The sequence below is a fragment of the Schistocerca cancellata genome, chromosome 11 (assembly GCF_023864275.1).
Source record: "Schistocerca cancellata isolate TAMUIC-IGC-003103 chromosome 11, iqSchCanc2.1, whole genome shotgun sequence".
Lineage (NCBI taxonomy): Eukaryota > Metazoa > Arthropoda > Insecta > Orthoptera > Acrididae > Schistocerca > Schistocerca cancellata.
In genome coordinates this window covers 34,673,534-34,690,957 of record NC_064636.1, presented here as the reverse complement: position 1 = coordinate 34,690,957, position 17,424 = coordinate 34,673,534, and the positions used below count along the sequence as shown (strand labels likewise).

General features: G+C 41.8%; 1 protein-coding gene across 3 annotated transcripts in view; it reads right to left on the bottom strand.

The window, feature by feature from the left end:
• Nucleotides 1-17,424, bottom strand: part of LOC126108578 (uncharacterized) — a 47,721-nt gene that overhangs the window by 29,186 nt on the left and 1,111 nt on the right. For all 3 annotated transcript variants that reach the window (XM_049913871.1, XM_049913870.1, XM_049913869.1), the window contains exons 2-3: nucleotides 1,113-1,249; nucleotides 843-996 (exon numbers count right to left, since the gene is read on the bottom strand). In XM_049913871.1, coding sequence (XP_049769828.1) covers nucleotides 843-852 — 10 coding nt within the window. In that variant the 5' untranslated portion in view covers nucleotides 853-996; nucleotides 1,113-1,249. The remainder of the gene's footprint in view (nucleotides 1-842; nucleotides 997-1,112; nucleotides 1,250-17,424) is intronic.

Sequence of the window (17,424 nt, the reverse complement as noted above, 5' to 3'; positions counted from 1 at the left end):
TCCTTGGCATTCACCGTGAGTCTTTCACAGAGGGTGAAGACCCAACCAACTGAAAGTAAGTGCAGGTGACTCCTCTACATAAGAAAGTTAAAACAGAAGTCATGCAAAATTATAGACCAATACCCTTAATGTTTGTTTGTTGCAGAATTTTTGAGCCTATCCTAAGCTCAAATTAATTAATTTACTCGAGAGAGAAAAGCTTCTATCCACAAATCGGCACAAATTTAGACAGGATCACCTGTGCAAAACTCAACTCATCCTTTTCTCGCTCAACAATTTTGTCAGTCGAGTATCTAACGGAATGACAATGGTCGACTTCAGTTTCTACAAAAGTGTACCACACTTATAAATGATACTGGGTACAGAACACTCTCGAGTACTGCTTGCCTGTTTGGGATTTCCCACCATATCAGATTGAAGGTGGCAACACAGATGCATGCTGCTAGATTTCAAGTCAATTACCGTAACCTGTGAGCATTAGAGATGCTTTGTGACTGAAATGGGAATCCCTGGAAGGAAGACGTTTTATGAAACTCTTCTGAAAAAATTACTGCTTTAAGTTGACCACATAATGATCCTACTGGCACTGAAGTACATCATGCATGAAGACCACGAAGAGAAGGCACGGGAAATTAAAGCTCGTACAGAGGCATACGGAATCGCACAATTTGCAAGTGGAACAGGAGAGAAAATTATTACCAGTGGTACAGAGTGTCCTTTTGGCGTGCTCCATATGGTAGCTTGTAAATATGTATGGAGATGAATGAATGAACAAGGGAGTCAACTAGTACTGACCATCCAATAATAAATTACACAGGATTCAAATCTACTGCTAAACTTACCTGGTGACATTGTCCCACAGCGTATTAAGCGGCAATGCTACCTTCAGCAAAAATTCTGACTTGACGTCCTCACATTTCACACCTTCCTATCGACTTCTTATTCTAAACCATCAGTGTTTTATGTGCCAACATGTTCATTCTGCTAGCTCTGTCCCTGGAAACATTTATGTTTTCAAATTAATGTTGAACTGAACTTTGGTGCAAAATTTGTGCATTATTGAGGGATAATGGACTATCATGCTCATATGGAAACCAGACACCACTACTCACCTATGTAAGAGCAAATGAAGTGGCTCTCGGGAATCCCCAGGCCTTAATATCTCACATGTGAACAACCTTCAGCTTCCAGAATTTCCGACCATTTGGCCAGATGAGGTTTTCAGAAATTTATTGGCAATGCAAGAATGCTGAAACACAAGAAATCTGCAGATTAGATGGGTAGTTTGGATAACAGGCTTTATATGTGGACAAGGAAAAAAATTCGCAGATTTCCTGGTTAAAAATACACTTTTCCCTACATGAAAATACGCTACACCTGGGAGAAAGAACATTTTTTCCGTGACAATATACTTTCCCTCACAGCTGTAAAACTCGTCAAACCTTTGAATGGTAAAGGTTTTAAACACAGGCGCAGAACTTTCCAACAATCTGGCAAATGAAAATATACAACAAACCAACAATATTCGAAGATATACTTGATGCACTGTGACTTATACGCTAAAGTATAAATGTGAATTCCACCAAATACAGCATGTTAGCTTCTAAAACAATAAAATTAAGACTGCAAGGTGCTTTTGTTGGTCAATCATAGCTTGCCAGCCAATGACAATAGATATTCAGAGTTATGCAGTCAGCCAAGCAACATCACTTAAGTAGCATGAACACACAAACAAGAAAAGTTAATGGTGTAAATTAATATATGTACAATACAGTTACAAGAAAAGCTAAACTTTTACATATAATACTGGTTGTCAAAAATTTGTTGTTTTCTCTGAGGGTAGGGTCAGGTAGGATCCTAAGAGCACAGCTTAAACTGAAGCAGCTAAATGTCTGTGACAAGCAAGATTGAAAATTTCACTGCTGTGGACTGATTATTTCGTAGGTTGCCTGGTTGAATAAATGTTCCATTAAGCACTTAGACTTTTCCGTAGAAAAGCCAATTACATACGAAATTGTTCCAGAACTCATCTCAGAACTCCGCCATCATCAATATCTAGGAGTGATTGATATGGCGTTTCACATACAATGTGAAACGCCATATCTATATGCAACAATCTCCTGAGGTATAAAAAATGACAAAATAAATATTTTTTCATGTGATATAATTACAAATTTTCAGCTTTTTCCTTTTGTTGTGCTGTGAAATACTGCTTCTTGCCAAATCTCGTGTTTCTACGCCAGTGGGAAGTACAGTATGGCTTTTGATAAGTGAGTGTGCAAGTATCAAAACATGTGACATAAATGGCAATATCTTTTGACTGCATTTGCTTAGAAGCCTCAATTTTTTACACCACCTAGGTACCGTGGGCCTCAATGTGACAAATTTTAACTTCATACATTAGCTGTTGCTGAGAAAGAGTTTTTGAAAAATGGTTCAAATAGCTCTGAGCACTATGGGACTTAACTTCTAAGGTCTTCAGTCCCCTAGAACTTAAAACTACTTAAACCTAACTAACCTAAGGACACCACACACATCCATGCCCGAGGCAGGATTCGAACCTGCGACCGTAGCGGTCGCGCGGTTCCAGACTGTAGCGCCTAGAACCGCTCGGCCACACCGGCCGGCAGAGAGTTTTCAACACACAGGAAAGTCCCTACATGATATTAGGTCACTGTGCAGAACTGGCTTCTGAAGAACCAGAGCTTACTGTATAATATGTTTAAAACAAAACATAGTAATACTGATAGAGAGATGCTGAATGAAACGTGTGGCTGTTAATAGCACAATGCGTGAAGTCTCAAGTGACTACCGTAGTTGAATATTCTCAAATAATCTTTCACAAAATCAAAAGAAATTTTGGTTGTTTGTAGAGGCTGTTAGTGGCACCAAAGCAAAAGCTCCGTTGTTCCTTTACAGAGGAAAACCTTGAAGAATTTCCCAAATTAAATCTTGTACAACTAGAAAGAAGAATGAAATCAGTATTAGTGTCAGTGATGTTGAGAAACTGCTGAAATTGTTAAAATAGAACAAAGCTCCATCCCTATTAGATTTATATTGAATTTGCAGCCAAGTTTGTCCCTCTTCTGACTATAATCCTTACAGATCCTTCAAACAAAAAACTGTGCCCACTACTTAGAAGAAAAGCACAGGTCACACCCGTCTACAAGGAGGATAATATAAATGATCCACGAAACTACTGTCTAATATCCTGATATCAATTTGCTGTAATATCTTACATGAACCATGGACCTTGCCGTTGGTGGGGAGGCTTGCGTGCCTCAGCGATACAGATGGCCGTACCGTAGGTGCAACCACAACGGAGGGGTATCTGTTGAGAGGCCAGACAAACATGTGGTTCCTGAAGAGGGGCAGCAGCCTTTTCAGTAGTTGCAGGGGCAACAGTCTGGATGATTGACTGATCTGGCCTTGTAACATTAACCAAAACTGCCTTGCTGTGCTGGTACTGCGAACGGCTGAAAGCAAGGGGAAACTACAGCCGTAATTTTTCCCGAGGACATGCAGCTCTACTGTATGATTAAATGATGATGGCGTCCTCTTGGGTAAAATATTCCGGAGGTAAAATAGTCCCCCATTCGGATCTCCGGGCGGGGACTACTCAAGAGGACGTCGTTATCGGGAGAAAGAAAACTGGCGTTCTACGGATCGGAGCGTGGAATGTCAGATCCCTTAATCGGGCAGGTAGGTTAGAAAATTTAAAAAGGGAGATGGACAGGTTAAAGTTAGATATAGTGGGAATTAGTGAAGTTCGGTGGCAGGAGGAACAAGACTTTTGGTCAGGTGATTACAGGGTTATAAACACAAAATCAAATAGGGGTAATGCAGGAGTAGGTTTAATAATGAATAAAAAAATAGGAGTGCGGGTTAGCTACTACAAACAGCATAGTGAACGCATTATTGTGGCCAAGATAGACACAAAGCCCATGCCTACTACAGTAGTACAAGTTTATATGCCAACTAGCTCTGCAGATGATGAAGAAATAGATGAAATGTATGACGAGATAAAAGAAATTATTCAGGTAGTGAAGGGAGACGAAAATTTAATAGTGATGGGTGACTGGAATTCGTCAGTAGGAAATGGGAGAGAAGGAAACATAGTAGGTGAATATGGATTGGGGCGAAGGAATGAAAGAGGAAGCCGCCTTGTAGAATTTTGCACAGAGCATAACTTAATCATAGCTAACACTTGGTTCAAGAATCATGAAAGGAGGCTGTATACATGGAAGAAGCCTGGAGATACTGACAGGTTTCAGATAGATTATATAATGGTAAGACAGAGATTTAGGAACCAGGTATTAAATTGTAAGACATTTCCTGGGGCAGATGTAGATTCTGACCACAATCTATTGGTTATGAACTGCAGATTGAAACTGAAGAAACTGCAAAAAGGTGGGAATTTAAGGAGATGGGACCTGGATAAACTGAAAGAACCAGAGGTTGTAGAGAGTTTCAGGGAGAGCATTAGGGAACAATTGACAGGAATGGGGGAAAGAAATACAGTAGAAGAAGAATGGGTAACTCTGAGGGATGAAGTGGTGAAGGCAGCAGACGATCAAGTAGGTAAAAAGACGCGGGCTAATAGAAATCCTTGGGTAACAGAAGAAATATTGAATTTAATTGATGAAAGGAGAAAATATAAAAATGCAGTAAATGAAGCAGGCAAAAAGGAATATAAACGTCTCAAAAATGAAATCGACAGGAAGTGCAAAATGGCTAAGCAGGGATGGCTAGAGGACAAATGTAAGGATGTAGAGGCTTGTCTCACTAGGGGTAAGATAGATACTGCCTACAGGAAAATTAAAGAGACCTTTGGAGAGAAGAGAACCACTTGTATGAATATCAAGAGCTCAGATGGCAACCCAGTTCTAAGCAAAGAAGGGAAAGCAGAAAGGTGGAAGGAGTATATAGAGGGTTTATACAAGGGCGATGTACTGGAGGACAATATTATGGAAATGGAAGAGGATGTAGATGAAGACGAAATGGGAGATACGATACTGCGTGAAGAGTTTGACAGAGCACTGAAAAACCTGAGTCAAAACAAGGCCCCGGGAGTAGACAACATTCCATTAGAACTACTGATGGCCTCAGGAGAGCCAGTCATGACAAAACTCTACCATCTGGTGAGCACGATGTATGAGACAGGCAAAATACCCTCAGACTTTAAGAAGAATATAATAATTCCAATCCCAAAGAAAGCAGGTGTTGACAGATGTGAAAGTTACCGAACTATCAGTTTAATAAGTCACAGCTGCAAAATACTAACGCGAATTCTTTACAGACGAATGGAAAAACTGGTAGAAGCCGACCTCGGGGAAGATCAGTTTGGATTCCGTAGAAATGTTGGAACACGTGAGGCAATACTGACCTTACGACTTATCTTGGAAGAAAGATTAAGAAAAGGCAAACCTACGTTTCTAGCATTTGTAGACTTAGAGAAAGCTTTTGACAATGTTGACTGGAATACTCTCCTTCAAATTCTGAAGGTGGCAGGGGTAAAATACAGGGAGCGAAAGGCTATTTACAATTTGTACAGAAACCAGATGGCAGTTATAAGAGTCGAGGGGCATGAAAGGGAAGCAGTGGTTGGGAAAGGAGTGAGACAGGGTTGTAGCCTCTCCCCGATGTTATTCAATCTGTATATTGAGCAAGCAGTAAAGGAAACAAAAGAAAAATTCGGAGTAGGTATTAAAATTCATGGAGAAGAAGTAAAAACTTTGAGGTTCGCCGATGACATTGTAATTCTGTCAGAGACAGCAAAGGACTTGGAAGAGCAGTTGAACGGAATGGACAGTGTCTTGAAAGGAGGATATAAGATGAACATCAACAAAAGCAAAACGAGGATAATGGAATGTAGTCAAATTAAGTCGGGTGATGCTGAGGGAATTAGATTAGGAAATGAGACACTTAAAGTAGTAAAGGAGTTTTGCTATTTAGGGAGTAAAATAACCGATGATGGTCGAAGTAGAGAGGATATAAAATGTAGACTGGCAATGGCAAGGAAAGCGTTTCTCAAGAAGAGGAATCTGTTAACATCGAGTATAGATTTAAGTGTCAGGAAGTCGTTTCTGAAAGTATTTGTATGGAGTGTAGCCATGTATGGAAGTGAAACATGGACGATAACTAGTTTGGACAAGAAGAGAATAGAAGCTTTCGAAATGTGGTGCTACAGAAGAATGCTGAAGATAAGGTGGGTAGATCACGTAACTAATGAGGAGGTATTGAATAGGATTGGGGAGAAGAGAAGTTTGTGGCACAACTTGACTAGAAGAAGGGATCGGTTGGTAGGACATGTTTTGAGGCATCAAGGGATCACAAATTTAGCATTGGAGGGCAGTGTGGAGGGTAAAAATCGTAGAGGGAGACCAAGAGATGAATACACTAAGCAGATTCAGAAGGATGTAGGTTGCAGTAGATACTGGGAGATGAAGAAGCTTGCACAGGATAGAGTAGCATGGAGAGCTGCATCAAACCAGTCTCAGGACTGAAGACCACAACAACAACAACATCTTACAACATATTCTGGCCTGAAACATAATGAGGCATCTTGAACAGAATGATATCCTCAGCACCAATTAGCACAGATTCTGAAATTTGCACTTTACTAATGACATACTGAAAGCTTTGGATACAGGCAGTCAGGTAGATGCAGTATTTCTTGGTTTCTGAAAAGCATTTAACTCAGTAACATACCTAAACTTGTCATCAAAAGTATGTTCATATGGGGCATCAAGTGTAATTTGTGACTGGATTGAGGACTTTTTGGTAGGGAGGATGCAGCAGAAGAGCATTATTTGGCAGGTACTAGGGACTGATATGCACATTTTCAGGAGAGGAGGGGGGGGGGGGGGGGGCAGGAGCAGTTTCTAGCACCTTGACCTGTCATCACCACTTCCTTTTCTACATTCCCTCACCCCATTTATGTGCCGTCCTCCACCAATGTTCCAACCTGTCCTTTCCCCTTACCTGTTCCTCTCCTTCTCCACTCTCTTCACCCTCCCCCCCCTCCCCCAATGTCCCACGTCCTGATGCTACACCCGCCAATCTAGGCAATCTTGGTTTGAGAGAATGAGATTTCCTAGATTTTTGTCGCCAGGGTTTTCAAAATGATTCATTTTGGGGGTGAAATCTCATGCCGATTTTGAATATAAATGAACAGAAGACCTGTTATTTGTTCATCTGTAAAAATTGTACAAATATTAAAAATTTATTTTGTGGGAAGATTTGGTAAGAAGCAGGTCCTGCTTGTTTTGTTATTTTTGTCCGAGGTATTCCGCATGAGCTTTGTGCTGTCCCACGAACGTTAAAGCAGCGATTGGCATCGTGATGTGCAAAGTAATCGGAGGCGGCAAAGGATCTTCTGGCTGAACTGTGATGTCATCGAATACCGACGACCAGAACATTAATAATATAAATACTGAGTTATATACTCATATTTTTGGTCTTGAGAGTTCTTGTTCAAAACAAGCTGTACCTAACTGATTAACTTTAGATCAATCGTGTAATCTAAGGCACAATAAAAGGCCTTCTTACAAATCAGAACTGATTTTCTTATCAGTAGAATTCTTCTACAGACATAAGAAGAGTTTATTAATGTGTCAGGGGTTCACAGGCTTTTCGAAGCAGAAGACCAGCTACGAGGTAATTTATAAACTAACTGATCTGTCACATATGGCGACCCTTGTGTGGAACGAACTAGAATACAACTAAGCAATACCGGTACATCAAACAGAAAACTGAATAACAAGATTAATTGCCAGTAAGGAAGATTTTGGTACAAAAGGAACAGTAGTCTTCCAGCAAGCCATTATGAACCAAACAAGTCTGAAATAGTCAAGGGATATATTACTCTTTCAGAAAATCAATTTTAAAGAAGTAACTGGCAGTACTGATGTTGCTATTCAGAGTCCAAGATGAACGATTGTACACCGCTGAAACATAAAATAGCAGCACAGCCAAAGCCACAAAATGTGAAAAACAGCAAATCTGAATAATACCGGGTGATCAAAAAGTCAGTATAAATTTGAAAACTGAATGAATCACGGAATAATGTAGATAGAGAGGTAAAAAATAACACACATGCTTGGAATGACATAGGGTTTTATTAGAACCAAAAAAATACAAACGTTCAAAAAATGTCCAACAGATGGTGCTTCACCTGATCAGAATAGCAATAATTAGCATGACAAAGGAAAGATGATGTTCTTTACAGGAAATGCTCAATATGTCTACCATCATTCCTCAACAATAGCTGTAGTCTAGGAATAATGTTGTGAACAGCACTGTAAAGCATGTCCGGAGTTATGGTGAAGCATTGGTGTCGGATGTTGTCTTTCAGCATCCCTAGAGATGTCGGTCGATCACGATCCACTTGAAACTTCAGGTAACCCCAAAGCCAATAATCGCACGGACTGAGGTCTGGGGACCTGGGAGGCCAAGCGTGACGAAAGTGGCGGCTGAGTGCACCATCATCACCAAACGACACGCGCAAGAGATCTTTCAAGCGTCTAGCAATATGGGGTATTTTTTTAATTTTTTTTTTTGTGTCATTCCAAGCAAGTGTGTCAATTTTTACCTCTCCTGTTTACTAAGTTTTCAAATTTATACTGACTTTCTGATCACCCAGTATATGCTTTTAAGCTGACGTTTCATATATCAGAATTTATGATAATTAATAAATCTGCTTATAGCAACATAACTGCTAAGCAATTAAACAGCCACGGAACTACAAGAATTCATTGTACAATCGGGTCTACATCTACTGAGATACAGACAACCAAAGCACCAACAATGAGCGACCTTACATGTCATCCAGAGCACAGGGGGTCAGCAGCTGTCTGTGAGAGATGGCAGTTCGATGAACTGCTGCTGGAGTTAATTAACGAGTTGGTGATTCACAGGTTACTCGGAGCTGAACACCAGTGGAGGTAATATATAAACTATAAACTAACTGAACTCTCGCACCCCCCCCCCCTCCCCCCCCTCCCCCCCCCCCCCTCTCTCTCTCTCTCTCTCTCTCTCTCTCTCTCTCTCTCTCTCCCCCCCCCCCCCCCCCCCCCACTACTGGCCATTAAAATTGCTACACCAAGAAGAAATGTGGATGATAAACGGGTATTCATTGGACAAATATATTATACTAGAACTGACATGTGATTACATTTTCACGCAATTTGGGTGCATAGATCCTGAGAAATCAGTACCCAGAACAACCACCTCTGGCCGTAATAATGGCCTCGATATGCCTGGGCATTGAGTCAAACAGAGCTCGGATGGCGTGTACAGGTACAGCTGCCCGTGCAGCTTCAACACGATACCACAGTTCATCAAGAGTAGTGCCTGGCGTATTGTGACGAGCCAGTTGCTCGGCCACCATTCACCAGACATTTGCAATTGGTGAGAGATCTGGAGAATGTGCTGGCCAGGGCAGCAGTCGAACAGTTTCTGTATCCAGAAAGGCCCGTACAGAACCTGCAACATGCGGTCGTGCATTATCCTGCTGAAATGTAGGGTTTCGCAGGGATCGAATGAAGGGTAGAGCCACGGGCCGTAACACATCTGATATGTAACGTCCACTGTTCAAAGTGTCGTCAATGCCAACAAGAGGTGACCGAGATGTGTAACCAATGGCACCCCATACCATCATACCGAGTGATAGGAAAGTAAGGCGATGACGAATACACACTTCCAATGTGTGTTCACCGCGATGTTGCCAAACAGGGATGCAACCATCTGTGATGCAGCGTCAAGGGTAACCGCAGCCACGGTCTCTGAGCTGATGGTCCATGCTGCTGCAAACGTCGTAGAACTGTTTGTGCAGATGGTTGCTGTCTTGCAAACGTCCCCATCTGTTGACTCAGGGATTGAGACATGGCTGCACGGTCCGTTACAGCCATGTGGATAAGATGCCTGTCATCTCGACTGATAGTGATACGAGGCCGTCGGGATCCAGCACGGCGTTTCGTATTACCCTCCTGGGAGTACAAATGTCTCAAAAATGAGACTGACAGGAAGTGCAAAATGGCTAAGCAGGGATGTCTAAAAAACAAATGTAAGGATGTAGAGGCTTATCTCGCTAGGGGTAAGATAGATACTGCCTACAGGAAAATTAAAGAAATCTTTGCATAAAGGAGAACCACTTGTATGAATATCAAGAGCTCAGATGGAAACCCAGTTCTAAGCAAAGAAGGGAAAGCAGAAAGGTGGAAGGAGTATACAGAGGGTCTATACAAGGGCGATGTACTTGAGAACAATATTATGGAAATGGATGAGGATGTAGATGAAGGTGGGAGATACGATACTGCGTGAAGAGTTTGACAGAGCACAGAAAGACCTGAGTCGAAACAAGGCCCCGGGAATAGACAACATTCCATTAGAATTACTGACAGCCTTTGGACAGCCAGTCCTGATAAAACTCTACCATTTGGTGAGTAAGATGTATGAGACAGGCGAAATACCCTCAGACTTCAAGAAGAATATAATAATTCCAATCCCAAAGAAAGCAGGTGTTGACAGATGTGAAAATTACCAAACTATCAGTTTAATAAGTCACAGCTGCAAAATACGAACGCGAATTCTTTACAGACGAATGGAAAAGCTGGGAGAAGCTGACCTCAGGGAAGGTCAGTTTGGATTCCGTAGAAAGGCCTTTGATTTACACAATCATGGAATTCTTTTAGATAAGCTAAATCATTACGGTTTGAGGGGGGCAGTGCACAAATGGTTTAATTCATAGTTAACTGGAAGAATGCAGAAAGTTGAAATAAGCGGTTCATGTAATGTTAAAACAACAGCTGATTCCTCAAACTGGGGGGCTATAAAGTACGGGGTCCCACAGGGTTCGGTCTTAGGTCCTTTACTGTTCTTGATATACATTAATGACTTACCATTCCACATTGATGAAGATGCAAAAAAGTTAGTTCTTTTTGCTGATGATACAAGTATAGTAATAACATCCATAAACCAAGAACTAAGTGATGAAATTGTAAATGAAGTTTTTCACAAAATTATTAAGTGGTTCTCAGCAAACGGACTCTCTTTAAATTTTGATAAAACACAGTACATACAGTTCCGTACAGTAAATGGCACAGCTCCAGTAATAAATATAGACTTTGAACAGAAGTCTGTAGCTAAGGTAGAATTTTCTAAATTTTTAGGTGTGTCCACTGATGAGAGGTTAAACTGAGAGCAACACATTGATGGTCTGCTGAAACGTCTGAGTTCAGCTACGTGTGCTATTAGGGTTACTGCAAATTTTGGTGATAAGAATCTCAGTAAATTAGCTTACTATGCCTACTTTCATTCACTGCTTTCGTACGGCATCATATTCTGGTGTTATTCATCGTTGAGTAGAAAAGTATTCATTGCTCAAAAACGTGTAATCAGAATAATTGCTGGAGCCCACCCACGGTCATCCTGCAGACATCTATTTAAAGATCTAGGGATCCTCACAGTAACATCACAGTATATATATTCACTTATGAAATTTGTTGTTAATAAGCCAACCCAGTTCAAAAGTAATAGCAGTGTGCATAGCTATAACACCAGCAGAAAGGATGATCTTCACTATGCAGGGTTAAATCTGATTTTGGCACACAAAGGGGTAAATTATGCTGCCACAAAAGTCTTTGGTCACCTACCAAACAGCATCAAAAGCCTGACAGATAGCCAACTAATATTTAAAGATAAATTAAAAGAATTTCTAGATGACAACCCCTTATACTCATTGGCTGAATTTTTAGATATAAATTAAGGGGGAACAACAACAACAACAACAACTTAAACATTAGTGTCATGCAATATTTTGTGTAATGTAATATCTTGTACAGACATCTTTTATTAACCTGACACGTTCCACAATGTTTACGAAGTGTCGTATTCATGATCTAGGGAACAAGTATTAATCTAATCTATTGGAACACGTAAGGCAATACTGACCCTACGACTTATCTTAGAAAATAGATTAAGGAAAGGCAAACCTACATTTCTAGCATTTGTAGACTTAGAGAAAGTTTTTGACAATCTTGACTGGAATACTCTCTTTCAAATTCTGAAGGTGGCAGGGGTAAAATACAGGGAGCAAAAGGCTATTTACAATTTGTACAGAAATCAGATGGCAAATAAGAGATGAGGGGCATGAAAGGGAAGCAGTGGTGGGGAAGGGAGTGAGACAGGGCTGTAGCCTCTCCCTGATGTTATTCAATCCGTATATTGAGCAAGCAGTAAAGGAAACAAAAGAAAAATTTGGAGTAGGTATTAAAATCTGTGGAGAAGAAATAAAAACTTTGAGGTTCGCTGATGACATTGTAATTCTGTCAGAGACAGCAAAGGATTTGGAAGAGCAGTTGAACGGAATGGATAGTGTCTTGAAAGGAGGGTATAAGATGAACATCAACAAAAGCAAAACGAGGATAATGGAATGTAGTCGAATTAAGTCAGGTGATGCTGAGGGTATTAGATTAGGAAATGAGACACTTAAAGTAGTAAAGGAGTTTTGCTATTTGGGGAGCAAAATAACTGATGATGGTCGAAGTAGAGAGGATATTAGATGTAGACTGGCAATGGCAAGGAAAGTGTTTCTGAAGAAGAGAAGTTTGTTAACATCGAGTACAGATTCAAGCGTCAGGAAGTCGTTTCTCAAAGTATTTGTACGAAGTGTAGCACTGTATGGAAGTGAAACGTGGACGATAAATACTTTACACAAGAAGAGAATAGAAGCTTTCGAAACGTGGTACTACAGAAGAATCCTGAAGATTAGATGGATAGATCACATAACTAATGAGGAGGTATTGAATAGAATTGGGGAGAAGAGGTGTTTGTGGCACAACTTGACTAGAAGAAGGGATCGGTTGGTAGGAGACGTTCTGAGGAATCAAGGGATCATCAATTTAGTATTGGAGGGCAGTGTGTAGGGTAAAAATCGTAGAGGGAGACCAAGAGATGAATACACTAAGCAGATTCAGAAGGATGTAGGCTGCAGTAAGTGATGGGAGATGAAGAAGCTTGCAAAGGATAGAGTAGCATGGAGAGCTGCATCAAACCAGTCTCTGGACTGAAGACCACAACAGCAACAACAATATAGAACAATTCAGGTTTAAGAAAGTAATTGCAATTTATGCAAATTATCAATTTAAAATGATAATTCAACAAATGATCATGTTGGCGATTTAATTATAAAGCAATATTATGAAAAGGACAGTTGCTACTCACCATATAGCGGAGATGGTAAGTCGCAGATAGGCACAATAAAAAAAGAGACTGTCACAGTATAAGCTTTCGACCAATAAAACCTTTGATGAAAATAGACCCCCTCCCCCCCCCCCCCCCCCACACACACACACACACGCGCTTGTATAAGACTGCAGCCTATGGCAAATGAAGTCACACTTGGGGGAGGGGGAGGGGGGAGGAGGAGGCGGAGGAGGAGGATGAGGGGGTGGTGGTGGTGGTGGTGGAAGAGGAGCACCGGCACATGATATGAGTGGCAACTTGGTGGGGGTAAGGAGGAGTTTGGGGAGGGGAGGGGGAGGGATAGCAGGGTAGGGGTGGGGACAGTGAAGTGCTGCTGGGGAGCGCACAGAGACGAGGTGGAGAGAGGGTAGGGTAGCTATGTGGAGTCAGAAGGTTAGACAGAGGGCAGGGGAGAGTGGGGGGGGGGGGTAATCTGACTGGTAGGGTTGGTGCCAAAATTGTGTTTCCACTGTAGGGACCAGGAGAAGCAGAGGAGGTCTTTAACAAGTCTTGCATGATTGAACTTGGGAGTGGGGCAAAAGGTGAGGCCTTTGGAGCCGACAGGGTGTCCACAATGAGACTCCAACATTTTAATATCCTATATCTTTCTCATTTCAGATGGTGGACCTGTGAATCCTGAAGGGGCAGACAGAGCAATTCAACAAGTTTGTGGTGTGAAAATTTGATACGCCAAGTGGCCGTAGTGGAGCTGCAATCAATTGTTTTAGCAAAATGGAGGATACGAAGGAGCTTGCACAAGTGGTCTGGCGGTATGCAGAGACAAAATCGGCGACCCGAGTGCAAAGAAACTTTCGTCGAGTTTACAACAAAGTGCCCCCGTCGTTCGAGACTACAAAGAAGTGGTGTGATCAGTTTATGGCTACTGGGAGTGTTGCGAAAGGGCACGGTGGTGGTAAGTCTGGGATCAGCTAACATCGTGTGGAACAAGTGCGGCGGTCATTCGAACAGAGTCCACAGAAGTCAGTGTGACAGGCAGCAAGAGAACTTCATACGAAACGTTCGACAGTGCACAAAGTGTTTCATCAGTGGTTACGTTTGCACGCATATAAAGTGCAGGTTGTGCAAGAAATCGAGCCCGATGATTGACCAAAGCGAGAAGAATTTGCACGTGTCACGTTATATCGCATTGCCACGGACGAGACATTTTTATCACGCGTGATGTTTACTGACGAGGCAACCTTTCACGTGTCAGGGGCTGTCAATCGTCACAATGTGCGCATCTGGGGGTCTGAAAATCCACATGCACCTAGGGAACACATGCGCGACAGTCCAAAAGTTAATGTGTGGTGTGGTTTGATGATAAATTGCATTGTTGGGCCGATTTTCTTTCAGGGGCCGACTGTGGATGGAGCCATCTACCTGGACATGTTGGAACAATTTGCCGTGCCACAGATAACAGACAGACCTGCAGCTAAATGTGATGTTTCAACAGGACGGTGCACCACCCCATTGGAGCCTTGATGTCTGAAAATTTTTAAATGACACAGATTGGCCGTGGAGGTCCAACTCTTCGGCCGCCACGTTCAGCCGACATAAACCCCTCGATTTTTTCTTGTGGGGTTATGTGAAAGACCAGGTATACGCTACACCGGTAAAGGACCTGCAAGACTTGCAACAGCGCATAAGAATTGTCATCAACTCTGTCACAGAACAAGTGCTCCGCAACACGTGGCACGAAATCGATTATAGACTTGAAATCTTTCGCGCTATCCATGGCGCCCATGTTCAAGTGTACTGAACCGTCCACCTGTGTATGAAACCTTGATGAGCTGCTGTATGATTTCCCTGTATTTGTTCGTCAATAAACTGTGTTACCTCTCAGATTTTATGAGTTCAAATGTTGGAGTATCATTGTGGACACCATGTATTTCTGTGGGGCTAAGGCTTCTGGTGGAAAGGTTCACGACTGTGTTCAGGTTCTGGATTCTGTGTGGTGGTGGGAGGGAGATTTGGAGGGTGGGGTAAATGTAGCAGGTCTGCGAGACAGGGTTTGTCAGCTATGAGGGGACGTTGGGGAAGTTAGGAGGTGGTTGTAGAGGTGGTAGATAGTAATACTCCAACGTGGGAGTAGGAAGTGAGAAGGGTGGAGAGTTTTTTGAGGAGGTGCTGTGAATGTTGCTCTAGTTCCTGGAGGGCAAGGGTTTCAGTGCGTGTTACGGGTTCCAGGAATTAGGGTTTGCACAGCAGGAGAATTTTGCGGATGAAGAGAAGGTACTGCAAGGAGGTTTGGGCTTGGTTAATAGGATTTTGCAGGTTGTGTTGGTGAGGGCTAGGACTGGCAGAAGCTGGAGGTCATTGTGGAAGGAGAGGGTGGCAGCCGGATGGGTAATTTGATGGTTACGCCATTTGGGGGGATTCCATGAGCCAAGCAACAATGCAGGAACAGCATGTGGGACTGGGTTCTGGCTAGGGATAAGAAACTTTTCTGTACTGACACAGATGGAAGGGGGCAAGGATCTACGGTGGTGGAAAAAATGCAAAAAAAAATTACGTAAATAATGCAGGATTACATCCGAAAAAATACACCCAAATACAAGGGAATAATCATGAGAAGGGAGAAATGGATGAAACAGGGAGAAACAAGATGAAATCTGAGGAAGTTGACAATGGCGTGAAGTGAAAACTCACTAAAACTGGTGTGGAGTCACAATGATGTCAAAGAAAAGATGTAAGTACGGAGCATCAGCGATTTCATTTTTGGTGCAATAGTTGCACACCAACACAGATGAATGTGCAGCTGCATTAACGTGATGCAAGAGCCAGGAATTGTCTCGCTACATTTCACGCCATTTCCTTCTTAAATTTTCTCGCAGGAGTCGCAACACGTCCCAATAGTACCACCGATTAACGGTTTCTTCCTGTGGCATGAATTCATGATGAACTAATTCTTCAAAGTCAAAGCATGGCTCTGACATTTGACCTGACATTACTAGCTATTTTTGGTCTTGAAAAAAATTTTCCAATACACTGAAAAGATTGAACTTTGGTCTCAACATCATAACTAAAGACCCACATCTCATCACCAGTTATGATTCTCTTCAGGAACATCTTTTTCCCATTTGCACGATCTAAAACCTCTTCACAGTTTGCGTGGTGAAGATCTTTCTGGTTTCGACTCACAAACCGTGGGATAAACTTGACGGCAACATCGTGCATTCCAAATGCTTCGTCAGGATTTCACAACATGATCCAACTGAAATGTTACTTTCTTCTGCAGTGTTTAAGACAGTCAGTTTTCGATTGTCACACACAATTCCACTGACATTCCTGGCACGAGAGTCATCAAAAGACGTCTAAGGCTGTCCTGAGTGAGGGACATCTTTAACTTCCGTCCAGCCATTTTCAAACTGTGTGAACCATTTGTAACACCGAGTACGGCTTAAGCATAATTTGGTGTGTGTCTGTACAGGTTTTCTTGAGTTTTACACAAAATTTAATGTACACATGTTGCTCCTCTAACTCTGCCACCTCGAAATTCGCAAACTGTGCTGTTTTACTCAATACCTCTGTCATGCACATCACAGTGGTTTGCAGAGTAGAGGTAGATGGCATAATGCCAGTCAGATGTACTCCTCCTTTACAGAATTTCACACTTACAGTACTGACATGCACGTCATGCTTCAGCCTACAATCATAATAGTGAAAATTACAGTAACACTCATTTATACTTTGATATTTTCCTTTTTTTAACATGCTTCATTTGTTAATATTTGAGCTTCGTGCATATATAAATGAGATAAGGGTAGTACAAGGAGAATTTTAAATACTGCTCTACAGGAGTCTCTATTTAGCTTGTTTTATTATTCTCAATGTCTGTACAGAGTCTAAATGTTTTCTGGTAATTATGGAGTTTCCCCAGAAGATAATGAGTAGTACATTGTGACCATTTTGTACCATTTCACATTGTCATGAATACATAGACCTAAAAATTCTATCGTACTGATGAGCGAGTTTTTTTTTGTCAATGCCAAAAAAAATGAGTATTGGAGGGGGGGAGTTTCTGCACAACGTGAAAATTGACCATTACTTTTTTTTTTAATTTATTGTGTATTATAGCTCCTTTTGGTTCCTGTTGGTTTTCATTATCACACAGTCTAGTTCAGCTGGGATCATTCCCCCAACAAGGCCACAGCCCACCATCTTTGCTGTCCTTTGCTT